Raw genomic sequence first — 14903 nt, 5'->3', positions numbered from 1 at the left:
TTTTTGCTGTCCTTTCCAATTATTCCTAACAGGCAAATGTAAATTATTAAGGCCAATATGAGTTTAAATGTATAATTAAATCATCATGTGTTAGTGTAAATTACAAATACATTTTTGATGTTGTTCAAATTAAATCATATACAATGCGAAACCTGTCCTGATTGATAAATCAATCGAGAGTATTGCAACCATGTTTCACTCTTTATAACGGCTGTGTTATTATAAAGCAGCTCCAGTTTTAAGTAAACAGGAGTTTGTTTCTCTTCCTTCAAGTTATTGGTGCTTAAAAAAAAGGTCCCTCCTCTTTTCTTCCCTCCTCTGCAGGCAGATGAATCCTGCAGGCACAGATTTAAAGTTTTGGGTTTTAACCCCTTAATCACATGACCAGGCGATTCAGCCAATGGGAGAGCTCGGCTCAGATTTCAGCCTAGGAGGAGAGAGAGGAATAAAGAGGGAGGAAGAGAAAGAGACAAGCACTAAGCTGTGCTCATGGGCCGGACAGCCCACACTCTGCCGGCAGTGACAGCACTTCTTTACACTCTCTCCCAGCCTGGATTATCTGTGTTGTGTTTTTGGATTGTTTGGATGGGATATTTCAAGGTGAAAGGGATTCCCACCACTGGGGAAAATCCAAAAGTGTGTCCTGGCACAGAGTGAGGAGAAGAAGAGGAAGAGGAGGGGGAGGAGGGAGGACGGACAGCGGCAAATTTTCCCCTCATCTTTGCCTCTGCAGGCGTTTCTTCTGTGGGAGAATGGGGGCAGGAGCTCTAACCATCTGTGTGAGTAGAAGCTAAAAAAGCCTGAGTTGGCTCAAAGACTTTCTATTCAACCTGTGATTAAGGGCTAAAGAATGCATAACGGGTGTGTGTTGTTCAGAGCCGGTCCACACACTCTTTTGTGATGTTCTGGTAGACACTGGACGGCTTGTAAAATGTCAAGGAGGCACAAATCTCTTCTCCCTGTAGTATAACTAACTTCCTCTCACAACATTAAAAAGAGCTTTTCTAATTCTTGACTCCTGACATCAGGATGAAGACTTTATCTAACAGAAAGCAGCTTTAATGCTGGCAAATTTCATCTGCTCTTTACTCCCACATCCTTTACCAATGTGTATAGGAGAAAAAGAAGGAAGTAAAACACTCTGAGCTTCATGTCTCCTGTTTGGAAATGTCATTTTTTCCAAGCAACGATCCAATGCCTTGATGAGGTCACCTTCCAAAAAATGGAAACAGTCAGAGCTTTCATAAACATTAAAGCCTTTAAGAAATCTCAGTTTTTATATGCATTAAAAACACTCCATGTGCCTGGGAGGAGGATAGTTTAGCAGCTGTTGCTTCTGGTGCCTTTGCTACCAGTTGCTATACTGGCCGGCCACCCACAGAGAGAGAGAGAGAGAGAGAGAGAGAGAGAGGCAGGGCGGAGGTGGGGGTGGGGGGTGAGCGCTGGGAATAGAGGGCACATGCTCAGACTTGCTATCCCCCTGCATGAGGAAGTCAAAGACATGGATAAAAGACACAAAATGCACTTGTTTATCCACTTCAACTATACAAAAATATTTAAGAAAAGCATCTCAGCGCAACACCTTCGTACCAAAAAAAACACTCTGGGGCAGAGAGGAGACTTTCAGCAGCCATTAGCTCACACAGTCTCGACAGTCCCTTGACAATAGGTTTGTTTCTCACTGTCAGAAGTTGTAGTGTGAAAGCATTTTAAGAATGGGGGAGGGGAGGGGGGACGAAGATGATTAGGCTAATCACAGCAGACTGTCCTGGTAAACAATAGCAGCAAATGGATAGTGCCACTGTGTGGTTCCTTGCTGCTTTGGTTCACACAGGCACAGTCGTTTGTAGTGTAGTAGCTGTTTGAATAAGAAAAGACAAGACTTCATGAAAACCTCAAAAAAAAATAACAGTAAACACTTTTAATTCTACAGTATCTGTGTTCAATGCTGCAGCTGCAGGTTTTGATGTAGAAGTAGGATGCACAGGTCACAAACTCTCTGCAAATTCTTCCTCTAACTTTATTTCTCGTCTTCTCTTTGAGTTGCAATTCATGCACTTTCAAGAATTTAAGTTGTCGCCCTAACATCTCAGGTGACCAAATAAAGAAAAATAAAGAGTTAACAGTTGAGGCAGCCCTTAATTATTCCATCTGCCATGTTAGGTCATCCTACCAGTCATCAAGGAATGATTCATGTGTGTTATTTAAGGTCATAGGCACTGCATGGTCACACAATGGGGTCAAATGTGGCTTGGAACTATTTGTAATAATGTAAATGTAATAATAGATGAAGGAATATATTGTATCTGCCCCCAGTTCTCACTTTTGGATCCCTGCCACAACTTGTTTTCATTTTTGTTAATTGTGAATATACTGTAGGCCTCCATATGCTGACAGTAACACCCAATGATGATGTCAGCTGTCTGTTTTAGTGTAGAGCTAAATACTGAGGCCATGTGTCTGTGTGTATGTGTATGTGTATGTGTGTGTGTGCGTGTGTGCATGATAGTAAAGACAGATCTGGGAGACATCTGCTCCGTCAGGCTCATCAAAGTCAACCCCAAGCTCAGACCGACTTAACTCTTTAACACCTGCAGCAGTAGTAGTACCATTGGAGCCAGTTCAAAGCCAAGAAAAGTTCATCACTGCCATCAATGGACTGTCACGTCTCTTCAAAAAAGTATGTCAGCAGCAGGGAAACCAACAGAAGAATACTGACCAACAAAAACTCACTCACTTTAAAGCGTTTGTTCAGAGCCAAAGAGCCGTATTATTAACCCTCTTTACAATTTTTATTCTCTTCTACCAAGCACTCAATAATCTAAAATAGTCCATACCTTTGTGTAAGTATAATCAAGGTTTATTGTTCTTTTTTTTGTATACCCATCCAAGCCATTTGTTTATTCTGGCCAACACCTATGAGGACCATGCCGGTCTATTACATTGAAATTCGTCAGTGCTGTTTATCCCTGTTAAGTATTGCTACTTCTCAGGAAGCCATCAAGCCATGAAGCAGTCAGAATCAAGATTCAAGTGTACTTAATTACATTTCACCCTCCCCAGGAGGACGCAAATGGCATATTTCTATGCACCTGTCAGAGACTAAGCAGCACTGACACGTATCTGCTTGCCTTGCAGAAGCCTCTCAGACGCTCATTTGAGAGTGGGTGCTTGTTGTATTGGAGCATCTGCCATGGTAAAGATTTTGTCTCCTTAGCCATCTTAGCGCCATCTGTGAGGTGGGCTTTTAATTAGCTGATCTGAAGTGTGGCACACGTCTGTATCCATGATGTCTGCACAATTGGCCACATGGGGAATAAACATGACGAGTGATACCTCTTCTTCACCACCCACTCCTACCTTCACAATACAATGCTGCCTTACTGTGGACCTCATTGTGACCAGATCATAGTCGGGGCCTCTCATTTCACTGTGTGGGTCAGTTCACTCATTTGAAGCGGTGAACTCTGGCACGACCAGAAGTCACATGGTGCAGTCGTAGCTATGGCTACAAGAGTGAAAACTTGCTCTGTGTCTGTGGTGCACTAAAGTACAGGAAGTCTTTTCTTCCTGCACCCAGTTAACGAATGCTGCTTCTGGATTGTGTGTCTCCTCTCTGGCTCCTGGAGCTATAACTAAACAAAAATGCGTCACACTGACTGGAGGTAAATGTGCCACACGAATCAGTCATTTACCAAGTCCCGTCTAGTGCTGCCTTATTAAAAAGGGATGATTTTTCTGTTGTCTCAGAGAGCGACAATAACAGAGTATGTTGTAAAGCCTACATGAAGAGGTGGGGACGACATGTGGCACTGTTTGCCTTTTAGCAGTAGTTATCAGATAACATGTACTTAACAGCTGAATTAACACAATCAGTTTGTGTTTAGACTGGTCATGTCTACTAAAGAAGGATGGGATCGGCCTGGAAAACACAGCACATCAGCAGCAGAGGCACATGGACTTTAACTTCTAACTCCACTAATGGTCTTTTTACTCCAGTACATGTAATGTAAACACTGCAGTGTCCTAACTACTTTGCAAGGGGGCTGCATGTGATGATTTAAACAACTTACTAATCTACTTGCTCTCATTCACTTTGAACAGAGGTATCAAACATTTACAGATTTCAGCCTTTCTTTAATGATAAAGACAAAGCATATGTTTTATATGTGTTATTGAGAAATTACATCAAAAATTTAAAGAATGGCCCCTATATTAAACTATTTAGCAGCACATAAAGCATTGGTTTCACCAGATGCAGCATTGAATTACTACATAACACTCTCATATGTGTACTTTTACTACAATATGCTGTGTATAAGTGTTACATATAAGTCTTACATGCTTAAAATTGACAGAACATTTTTGAGTTATAGTGTTTCTACTTTAAGTGAAGAAGTACGCACTGTATTTACTCAGAGAGACCTCTACAGTAAAAACCTTTTTTTTTATATATATCTTCCAATTTTTCATGTTGTCAATCATGACTGATTATCTTTCCACTTCTCAGCACACAATCCTCACTGATACGTTTTTCTTACTACTCTACATTGAATTTATTAGCTGGCTATAATCACCCCCTTTGAAAATGCGTGTGTCTTCCGGTGCCTGTGTATGTCTATTTGTGCAGGTGTCCATGTCACTCTGGCAATGCCTTTAACCAAAGGTGTTGCATGGTAACCTGATATTTGTTGTAGCAACACAAGCACGGTCCGGCCCTCCCTCCTTTTCTCTCCCTCTCATCTCTCCTCAAACACTGTCCCCTAAGTGTGTGACAGTGCCACTTGTAGAAGCTGTGCATGTATATGGACTACACATACCGTATGGCGTGGAGTGAGCCTTCCTCCTGCAGCCTGGACGGGAGTGTCAGTGGTGTCTAACCCGATGCCGGCTCCAGCGCTGCCCTCTGTGCCCTTAAGTGTCGGTGGCTGACTGCTGCTGCTCTCTGCTTTTTGTCCTGCAGCAAAACAAGGCAGCGGTGCAGGTTAAAGAAGACATGAAGAAGATCGTCCAGATACCCTTACTGAGACCCAGGACAGTGGCTGCAAAGCACACCAAGCTGTTTGGAGTGTCGTTGTTGGAGCTGCGAGAGAGGGGCCTGGTGGAGGATGGCGTGCCTCTGGTGGTGCGGAGGATGGTGGATCATCTCCACAAGCATGGTGAGGATGAAAAACTCAGAACTTCTCTTTTTGAGTATAGGGCTTTTAGTTCAAGAAGTAATGGCTTCTTTGCTAGCATTCATCAACAATTTCAGTGATGTAATATTTAAAGACATCACCAGCATCACAAACATTCAAAATCTGGTTTACCATATGATGGAAGGAGTAACAAAATACCCACAGATAGTTTAAATTGAAAGAACCATACTGGAGATTTGGTTTTGCAAACACTCAAACTACACTTCAACCGCTGCATTACTGACCAACAATAGTGTAGTTCAGTAGATTTTTTGTTTACGATTACGCAACTCCAGAATTAGCATTTTAGCACTATTAACACAAATGAAGGCAACACTTTTAATCAAATGAGGAAACCCACCAGTATGACCTACTTTATTATTTTCTGTAGTTTTTCTGTTTGATCACTAGATGTCAGTACAAGAGAGAAGAACTCAGTCCTGCTGGTTACTGAAACTGCACGGCTTTAGTGCGACACTGTGTGTATGGTATTATTATTGCCTTCAACTGTAAGGCCTCAGTGGTTTCTTTTTTGGTGTTTTTAGTGTCCAGATTAAATTCATATCAGAGTGGCACAACTATTACTTTACACTACACAAACTATCTTCTATCTTGACCACTGTCTCTGAGGTTTAGCTGTCCTCACTACATCCATGGAGGTGAACGTCATCCAGGGCTGGATGATGACTGGGCAAAGTGGGCAGCTGCCCAGGAGCCCCCAAAAAACCCCGATTCACTCTCCCTCATTTCTGTATAAATAATTTAATTAATTGCAGGGAAATTAGAAATTTGCACCACCAAAGTAGAACATCAGACATGACAGGTCATCCCTCCTCCATCTGGTGTCTCTGGTAAAAAGAGGGACTGTCTCCAAATCTAGTTTTAAGACCCAAACTGTTTTACTTTACATTAAATAAAATTTCTAAAGTTGCAGTTTATCAGACTGCTGAATTTGTTCAATGTGCCAGGTAAATACCATATAAGATCTGTCAGTATGATTAGACCTGTAAAGCTGCAACCTCTTTTATATATAGTCTATGGCTGCAACCTACAAGCCTATGTTTGATTGGCTAAATGGTACCAATGTGCAACCATATCCTGAATAACAAGAAAAAGAAAAAAGAGGAGGGGAGGGGAGAAAAATCAATATTCAAAAACAAGAGTTTAAAAAAGTAGCCTAATGTCTAACCAGCATTCACATTTGACAACCCAAAGGAAAAATGAATCTATGTTAGTGTCTGGTTGCCTGAGAAAACCAGAGGCCCTGAGAAGGTTGACCCGCCACTCACGACCTGAATAGATTTTAAAAGTAAAAATTTTAAAGTAACAAGTCATTTCAAAAACGGTGACTCTGTTGCAATGCACGGGTTACACCGTTTGCATTGGGACTATTTCTTTAGTGGAAAGTAGTTCCTAATGTAGCCTACTCACACAGAGGTCGGCGGGATTTTCAGCCATTTGTTTGTTGATTTAGTTTGATAAACATCTTAATACATGAAAAAGAAGTGGAATTAAAAGACTAAAACATAATATAAGTTAGTTAGGTGTTGCTACCACGATGAGAAACTACAGGTAGCTATTCATCTTGTTATAATTTGAGTGAACTATGGCAGCATCTAGTGGTTACCGTGGAAACATACAGCAAGGAAACTAGACAACTGAGTCACAAATATACCAACATTGCCAGCACTGTGCAAAAGGTAAGGGGGGAAAAATCATTACGCTGATTTGGCCTACATCTTCTCATATAAAACATTTCAAAAGTTTCCACCCGTTTTTAAAGTTTGAACCTCTGCACTAGCTTCACGAAGTTGTAAATTAACTTAACACAGCCTGCTGCTTCAGGTAACTTAACCTCACATAGCTAATCATATAATAATGTTAGAAAATGTTTCAGCTGTTTGCATGGCTTCTGTTCATGTCCTGGTTTGTATTTATATTTAAAAGATAGGCTATTTGCTAAATTACCAATCAAACGTTTGTGGTTGACTACATTAGCTAGCTAACGTTACATCATCTAACTTAGCTAACCACTTACCTCGGCTAGAAAAACTGTTTCCATATATCACTTAAAAATGAAACGCAAACAGTGGAGCTGAACATGCTTACATTGTCCTGAAGACTAATAAAACAATTTGATTGTCAAAATATTACATGACAGTCTGTTACGGATTATTTTAGTCGATTGACGAAAAATTAATCGACAACCTTTTATTTTGATAGTCGACCATCACTTCCGCCCATTTTTATAGGCAAACTGGCCAAATAATGTATGATATCAGATTTTCTAATGTAGAAATGTGCCATTTTTCTTTGTCATATGGGATAAAAAAGAAAAAAGAAAAACAATGAACAAACAAACAACAAAAAAGAGATTCCACCCCATGATTTGGCTTTAGGATAAATGACGCAGGGTTTTTGATCGTCATTCAACTTTTAGGGAAGAGAGTTTTAGGCCTATCACTACAATTCATCACTGGACAACAATATAAGTTTGATGTTATAGTTGTTTTTGGTTAAATTTAATTGCAGTTTCCACCAAAACAGGCTAGTAGTAGATCACTTTTGGGGGCACATCTTTTTTTCCTTCCAAATAAGACATCTTATTGTATAATTGATGGTTAGTTTGGCTATTAATTCCACAAGCATTAACTAGGCCTAACTAAAAAGGGTTTCTCTGTATTTCTGCCAGCCTTGCAACAAGAGGGCCTGTTCAGAGTGAATGGTAATGTCCGGGCCGTGGAGACCCTGAAGCAGCGGCTGGAGTGTGGCGAGGAAGTGGACCTTCTCTCTGAGTCTGATACATGTACGGTGGCCAGTTTGTTTAAGCGGTACCTCAGGGAGCTGCCACAGGGTCTGGTAGACTCAACAGTCCAACAGGCACTGATAGATCACTACCAAGGTAAGAGGAATTCCCAGTTTGTCTCCTTATTTGGCTCCTTCCAGCTCAACTAAATGGGGTTTAGATTTTTAAACCATCTTGTGATATCTTTCTTGAATCATTCCTCAAATTCAGCTTGTGATATTTATACCCACACGAGCAAAGTTAATATCTGGGTCATGACTGATATGATGATAAGCAAAGCTATCTTTAGGTGATGAAATTTACCATTACACTGCAGTCATCTGCACCAGGCAGTGCACATATAAAGGCACTGCTGGGTCAAGTGTGCATGTGTGTGTGTGTGTGAGAGAGAGTCTATGTGATTAAAGGAATGATGGACCTCATATTTCTGTCAATAATCTTAGAGGTCGTAAAAGGTAAAGTGAGTCATTTGGCAGGTGAACTGCCTTTGCTCACTCTCCACTCCCCTCCATCACAGGGTTTAATCTGTTTAATGGGGGAGGAATGTACATTTTGGCAGCAGTATTCATTTTGCCCTCAAAGACTAGTTTAGTATCAGGCCCATTTTTCAGGGCATGTGGCCAAAGGCTGCATTAGGGAACGACTCCTTGGTGCTGGACTTGGCCATAGCTTCTGAAAAAAAATATTTTTGTAATCTGTGTAAATTTCTTTCTTGCCAGTTTTTACAGAAATTTAAAATAGTTGAGTTATATGGTGGATGGATGGGTTGATTGTTAGCCTAATGTGAAAACTGATTCTCAGTGTACTCATGGACAGACAGAAAATAGTCATAGATCAAATTATATTTGTACATGTCAAGGTCAAGTTGTACTTTATTTGTCTTCATTATGAATCAAGTCATGACGGCTGAAAGGGATGCGGTAACACTAACTGCTGAGGGCTATGCTGATGTCATATTGTGTTGCGAGTCATTTATTAGTTGGTAAAGAGATATTATTCAGTGATTTTTGGGAATGGATTATTCATTTTCATTAATATAGCCAGTAAAAATCCTAAACCTTGCAACAATCTCACCTTCGAATCTCAAAATCTGCTGGTTTTTGTCAATGTCCACATAAGCCATACGCCATTCACTGCAATGATTTGCTCCGTTCGTCATAGCAAGGTTTTCTGAGTCATGTATGAGACAAAAGTTATGGAAAGAACAATCTCTTCTTGTCTTATACATAAGAAAACCTAGCAATTTCAATTTGCAGACGTAATGAATTTTGTTTTTGCATTAAATGTTTTTTTGTTCCATCCTTCAAAATGTGTTTATCTGATGTACAGTACCACCAACCTGTAAGAACTTGATCAACTTAAAGAAAAACATGTTAGGCGCACGCACACACGCTCAGGAACAACCTGAACTTTGCTCAGGGACAACAATAGCAGCTGTGAATTTTTATGCCATTATTTTAAGCCATGGTTCTCCACGGCACGCTCAACGTATTCAGACAGACGCACAGACATACGTGCGTATGTGCATACACTCGCGTGTACGCATGCACTCACAACGTTTGCGTCACTCAGTCACTCAGGATCAGTAGCCATATCCGTTTATCCAACTCTGACCCAATTATGTATCCCAAGTAATAGCATCAACATATTTTAGGCTCTTTGCTCTAATGCTCACGTATTACTTGTCACCACAACTCAAGATTAGATATCACAGAGAGCAGGCGGATGGAGCGATCGCTGCCTGCTGGAGACTGGCTGTAAAACTATTTACTAAAGTTGGGATTTAAACATCACTCACTGAAAATCTTTTTTTCAGTTTTGCATATTGTCATCTGCTCCACAGGCAATCCAGATGGTCATGTCACTAATCACTGGCAGTATGAATAGTTTTGAGCAGAGTGTCAGTGTTGAGGAAGGGCTGTTTCAAACATTGTAGCATGTGTTCAGTTTTGTGAACGTTTGACCTTACCTGACACCTGTGTTGTCTGTGTCTGTAGAGTGCGGTGATGATGGCTCATGGTCAGATGTGAGAGATCTGCTCCAGCAACTTCCAGATGTCCATCACAGCCTCCTCCGCTACCTCTGCCACTTCCTCACCCTTGTGGAGCGCAACCACAAGGACAACCGCATGACTGCCCTCAACCTCGCCACTGTCTTTGGACCCAGTGTCTTTCAGTGAGTTTAAGCTTTTGTCTTTTTTTTTTTTGGTCAAGCATCAAAAATAAGTGTCACTACTAGTGCAGCTTACTCTTTTTTGCTTTTTATCATATTCAGCAAAAACTGTAGGCGTTTAAGAAGGTGTTTAATTTCTAATCCATACACAGTACCATCTGGGACATATTTGATTGGCCCCCAATTCTGCAGCATGACAATGACCCGAAACGCACAGCCAGGGTTATAAAGAACTTGATCTTGAAATATAAGAATCAAATTCAGGGGCAGATGGTCCGGCTTACACAGTACACTCATCTTAACATCATCGATTCAGTCTGAGGAAGAAGAACTGTGGCAAGTTCTCCAAAGTGATTGAAATAACCAACCTGCCAAGATGTGTAACAAGAAGAGCCAGCCCAGTCAGGTTTAGAGGTAAAAAAATTGGCCAAAATGTTTATTTGTCCTGGAGCTGTTTTTAAAAAATATCCTTGCTTTACTTTGAAAAGCGTTTGCATGGTACTCCATAACCAAACACTGAAACTTCAATGAAATTTAGAGGACTTACATGTATTTCAGCTTGGATTATTAAACCTTTTTGGCCTCCTGGGGTCCATTGCAACAAGCCGTAAATACAATGCTGCCACCTTTTAGCATGACCTGATGAACCCAGGTCCAACTTTCACTCTCCTTACATAGCTCTATTTTGGTCTACTAATTCTGAGGGAAGTATCTGGATCTTAAGCTGCTGATTGCTCCACTGTGTTCATTTAGCTAGTCGCTAATTTGTCTGTTCTCCATTTGATGCTGAGTAGGCAGTGTACCCGCTTTTTTTGCTGCCTGCTGTGGCTGGAAATGAGTTTGACGGAAGCAGACCACAGCAGTAAAAGTTGCAGATGAAAAAAATTGATACCCGATGACACCAGAGGGAATATTCAGTGGTGTTCCTTTAAGGATGGTCTGCGCCTATGAGATCTCAAAGCTGGAGATGTAGCATGTATAGAAGCAACATTAGTGGTTAAATATTGTTTTGTCATTTTAAAATGGCGAAGGTGTAGCAGTCTCAGTGTAGCGCTATCATTATCACACTCAATCAAATTCCATGGCTCAGTCAATCATAATAAGTAAGATAATTCACCTCAAGTTGCTTCCACAGACATTTCACCTGTTCTGTGTTTCAAAATGGAGACAGAGTTTAAATATGAAGAGCAAATATTAAGGAAGCAGTTACATTCATCAAGGACAAAACATGTTCATTTGGCTTCAAAAACGAATTAATCCAAAAGTATTTATTGAAAAATGTAATGAGAGAGCATAATGATCACATGGCTGCTGTGTCTGGCCAGCAGATGGTGCTGCAGCTTATTTAGAGAAGCTGAAATAGTACGGTTTTTCAGTAAACAGTGTGGGCACCTGCTCTTCCTGAAATTCAGGGCTGATCATAGATATCCTACCAACAAAGTGTCTTTATATTTTATCAGACAAACTGCAAACTGCTGTGCCATTGTTTCAGAAAGAGCTGTCTAAACACCAGTTTCCTCCGTGGATAAAAAAAAATGTTGGTGCACCTTATGATCTGTAAATAGCTCTGAAATAAGATGTTTTATTCTAACATTATATTAAACAAAGGTCATATTCTACGAACACCAACTGGATGTTGTGAACACTTTTGAGGTGAATGTCCTGTGTCATATAGAAAACAGTCTGGCCTTAATGTGTTTTCAGATATTACTTTGATGTCCATAAATAAATGATGTAGTCACGGGCTTCATCCTCCTCCCTGCAGCTGCTCAGCTAAGTACCTCTGTTCTCACCAGTCTTTTTGGGGAGTCTGTTACAATTCATACCCCTACAGTTCCTAACATACAGCTGCACTGTTCTCCCGACTGGTGACGGGTGGGTTTCCAGTAATAACACATTATTACCGGAGAAACCCACCGTCTGAAGCTCAGGAACCCCGCATAGAAAATAGATCGAGTCTCGCTAGAGAAAATCGAGAAGAAGAAACTGTACTGGGTTCAGTTTCATATGTACAAACTGTTCTCTTCGCCCCAGCCCGTAGTTGTGTGTGTGTGTGTGTATGTATGTGTGCGTGTGTGTTCATGTTATATAATTAGGCCTACAGTTAGACCCACAGCCAAGTGTATACCTCACACAGCTGTTCAGCAACAACTCTGTAGCACCAGACTGTACTTACAGTGCCAGCTGAATTCTGCTGCGTTAATCAGGTCAGCTAACTGATGACTAAGTTTCAGTTTCTGTGTCACTCTTGAACTAGAATTGCTGAAGCATATGTTTATTCAACACAGCAGATCAAAAGTATGTTCCTAAGCCAGAAAGTCATTCATCAACAAATACTTAAGCTCATTTCTTTATTTTTTGTTTCGTCCCCTCCCTCTGTTTACCAGTGTGTCTCCTGGTTTTGAAGCGATGAGGGATCAAAATATCTGCAACAAGATCATGGTCAAGCTCATCCAGAACTACAGCAACGTATTTGAGACGGACAAAGAAAAGGAAGGCTGCACAGACGAACTGTCAACCCTCATCGTTGTCAAGGTGTTGTATATCCACTGGGACAGCAGCTGTTGATGTTTATATGGAATAGATCTGTGCCGGTGGCCAGATCAAGACTAGTAACTGTGAGTCACATGTTTTTGCCCATGCACTTTAAAAAGTGTGAATCCCTCCTCTCTTTGCCCTGTGACCTCACCCTCTGTCCATCCACTGGATGGAGGAGGTTGGTTTATAAATAAATGCAGGATATGATGCCAAGCTGAACTTGATTCCAGTATCGATCTTATATCACAGCCTCACAGGAAGGACTGCTCCACAGGTGGCTGTTGTGAGTCTCCGGTTGTTGATTTATATTTGCTGCTTCGATGGCTGATGTTTATTGATCAGCTGGTTTGTCTGGTCTGCTGGTTTTCCTGGCAGGGTCTTGTTACATAAAGAAAGAACAAACCGAGCACATCCACACCAAACCACCCTGAGTCATATGATGTCAGATTCTAGTCGCATTTCTTAAACACATGAAGAGTTGTGTTCAGTGATTTAGAGTGTTATTTATTTCTGAATATAATGAATATCTATAATTTTTTTTTGTGTATAACATATACAAATGAGTAGATACGTATGTATAGAAATCCAGGAAGGTAGCCAGGATTTCAGAAATCTTGAGGTCAGGACTCCAAAGTCTTCTCCTGCCTCAAGAAATGCTTGACAAGACTAAAAAAAAAAAAAAAAAATTACATTTTATTTCCTAAAACATGGGTCTCCACCATTTCCACAACATCACCATTTCAAAATCAGCAATGAGTTTTGAAATTGATTATTTCATCTAAGAACTAAACTATAATATACAATAAACTATAGAGGTGATACTAAATATATTGTATAAAACATTTTATCCTTTTAAAAAGCAATTCTGGACATTGCCAAGAAAACATCTTTAGCCCTATTTATTTTTTTCTAAAACTAGTGAAAATTGATCTGAATTGAGTCTTTCATTGGGATTAAGGAATTAAAGCCACTCAAAAATCCTGTCAGTGAATCGAAGCTGCGTGCTTTATTCTGTGACAGTGCTGCAAACTGAGACATGCTCACCATCTCAGTTCGCATGACATATTTTATGTATTTAAAGACTTTGGACCTGTTTTTGCTGCAATAAACAACATAGAGTTTTTGCATCACAAGCAAAATGGCAAAACATTGTGAGAATGTTCCAATTTTGGAAAGACATCCCTCACCAGAGTCTAGAAACAAACACCATGATTGTTGATGGATGAGTGTGTTATTAGTTTGAAACGTGACATGGGTCATCTGATACCCAGTGATGTGACCAGGCAATGATCAGGTATTTAGCTTCCTTGAGTTTGACCCCTCACCTCATGGGCACATCTCCTACCAAACATAGTTCCCATGTGACACCTTGCTTACCATGCAAAAAGAAAAAGAAAAAACACAGTTTAAGATGTTAATCATTTTTGAAATTACGTGATTACATGCAGCCTGAAATCCAAAGGTCCAGACAGTAAAATGAATACTTGGAAACACTTTGTAGTAGATGTAGTATCTTTTTTTTTTTTGTAATAACATTTCCAGTCACAAATATTGGGTCTGTGTTGTGAATACCTGTCAGGGCACTGCCACATGAGATCCCGCTGACCCATGGGAAACCCCCTGAGTCAGATAAGATCCTGTTGCACACAAACATGCATACATACACAAAAACACCTTACACATATGTGCATGCACACACAGTCTGTGAAGGCCCCTCACCTTCTGACCTTCCTCTTAATACCTTTGAACGCAGCATATATGATCGCTGGTGTTGCCTTTACCTTCAGCCATAAAACCCTGATGAGCAGAGGGGTGTTTGTGAAAGTGTTCATGTGTTTAAATCTATTCTGATCCCTGTTGTCAGGGCTCTCAGAAGAAAGAAAAAGTAGAACACATACTCAGGAGTCCTTTAAACTCACTCCTTGTTAAAGGGATAGTTCAACATTTTGGCAAATTGGCCCATTGCCATAATCCCTATAGTCTTAGCAGTAGGTTCGTTACCTTTATTTGTCGGTGTAAGCTATTTTTAGAATGGAGGAGCGGAGCGGCAGGCTGTTCAGAGCTACACTATGGAGGCTAATGGAATTTCTTGGTTTCCCTCATCAAACTCATCAAATACAAAATCCCAAAACTCCAAAACGCTTTCGTGGACAAGTTGTGAGCTGCACAATCACCACGCTATGAGATAATAATAGAACGTTACGAGACAG

At 40.5% G+C, this 14903-nt stretch overlaps 1 protein-coding gene across 1 annotated transcript in view; it reads left to right on the top strand.

The window, feature by feature from the left end:
* Nucleotides 1–752: 752 nt before the first annotated feature.
* Nucleotides 753–14903, top strand: part of fam13a (family with sequence similarity 13 member A) — a gene marked incomplete at its 5' end in the record, with an annotated part of 55815 nt that continues 41664 nt past the window's right edge. Inside the window, 5 exons of the mRNA XM_083980835.1 lie at nucleotides 753–779; nucleotides 4964–5159; nucleotides 7870–8079; nucleotides 9981–10158; nucleotides 12543–12690. Coding sequence (XP_083836961.1) covers nucleotides 753–779; nucleotides 4964–5159; nucleotides 7870–8079; nucleotides 9981–10158; nucleotides 12543–12690 — 759 coding nt within the window. The remainder of the gene's footprint in view (nucleotides 780–4963; nucleotides 5160–7869; nucleotides 8080–9980; nucleotides 10159–12542; nucleotides 12691–14903) is intronic.

Source organism: Trachurus trachurus (genome assembly GCF_905171665.1).
Source record: "Trachurus trachurus genome assembly, chromosome: 1".
Lineage (NCBI taxonomy): Eukaryota > Metazoa > Chordata > Actinopteri > Carangiformes > Carangidae > Trachurus > Trachurus trachurus.
This window is presented reverse-complemented; position numbering and strand designations above follow the sequence as displayed.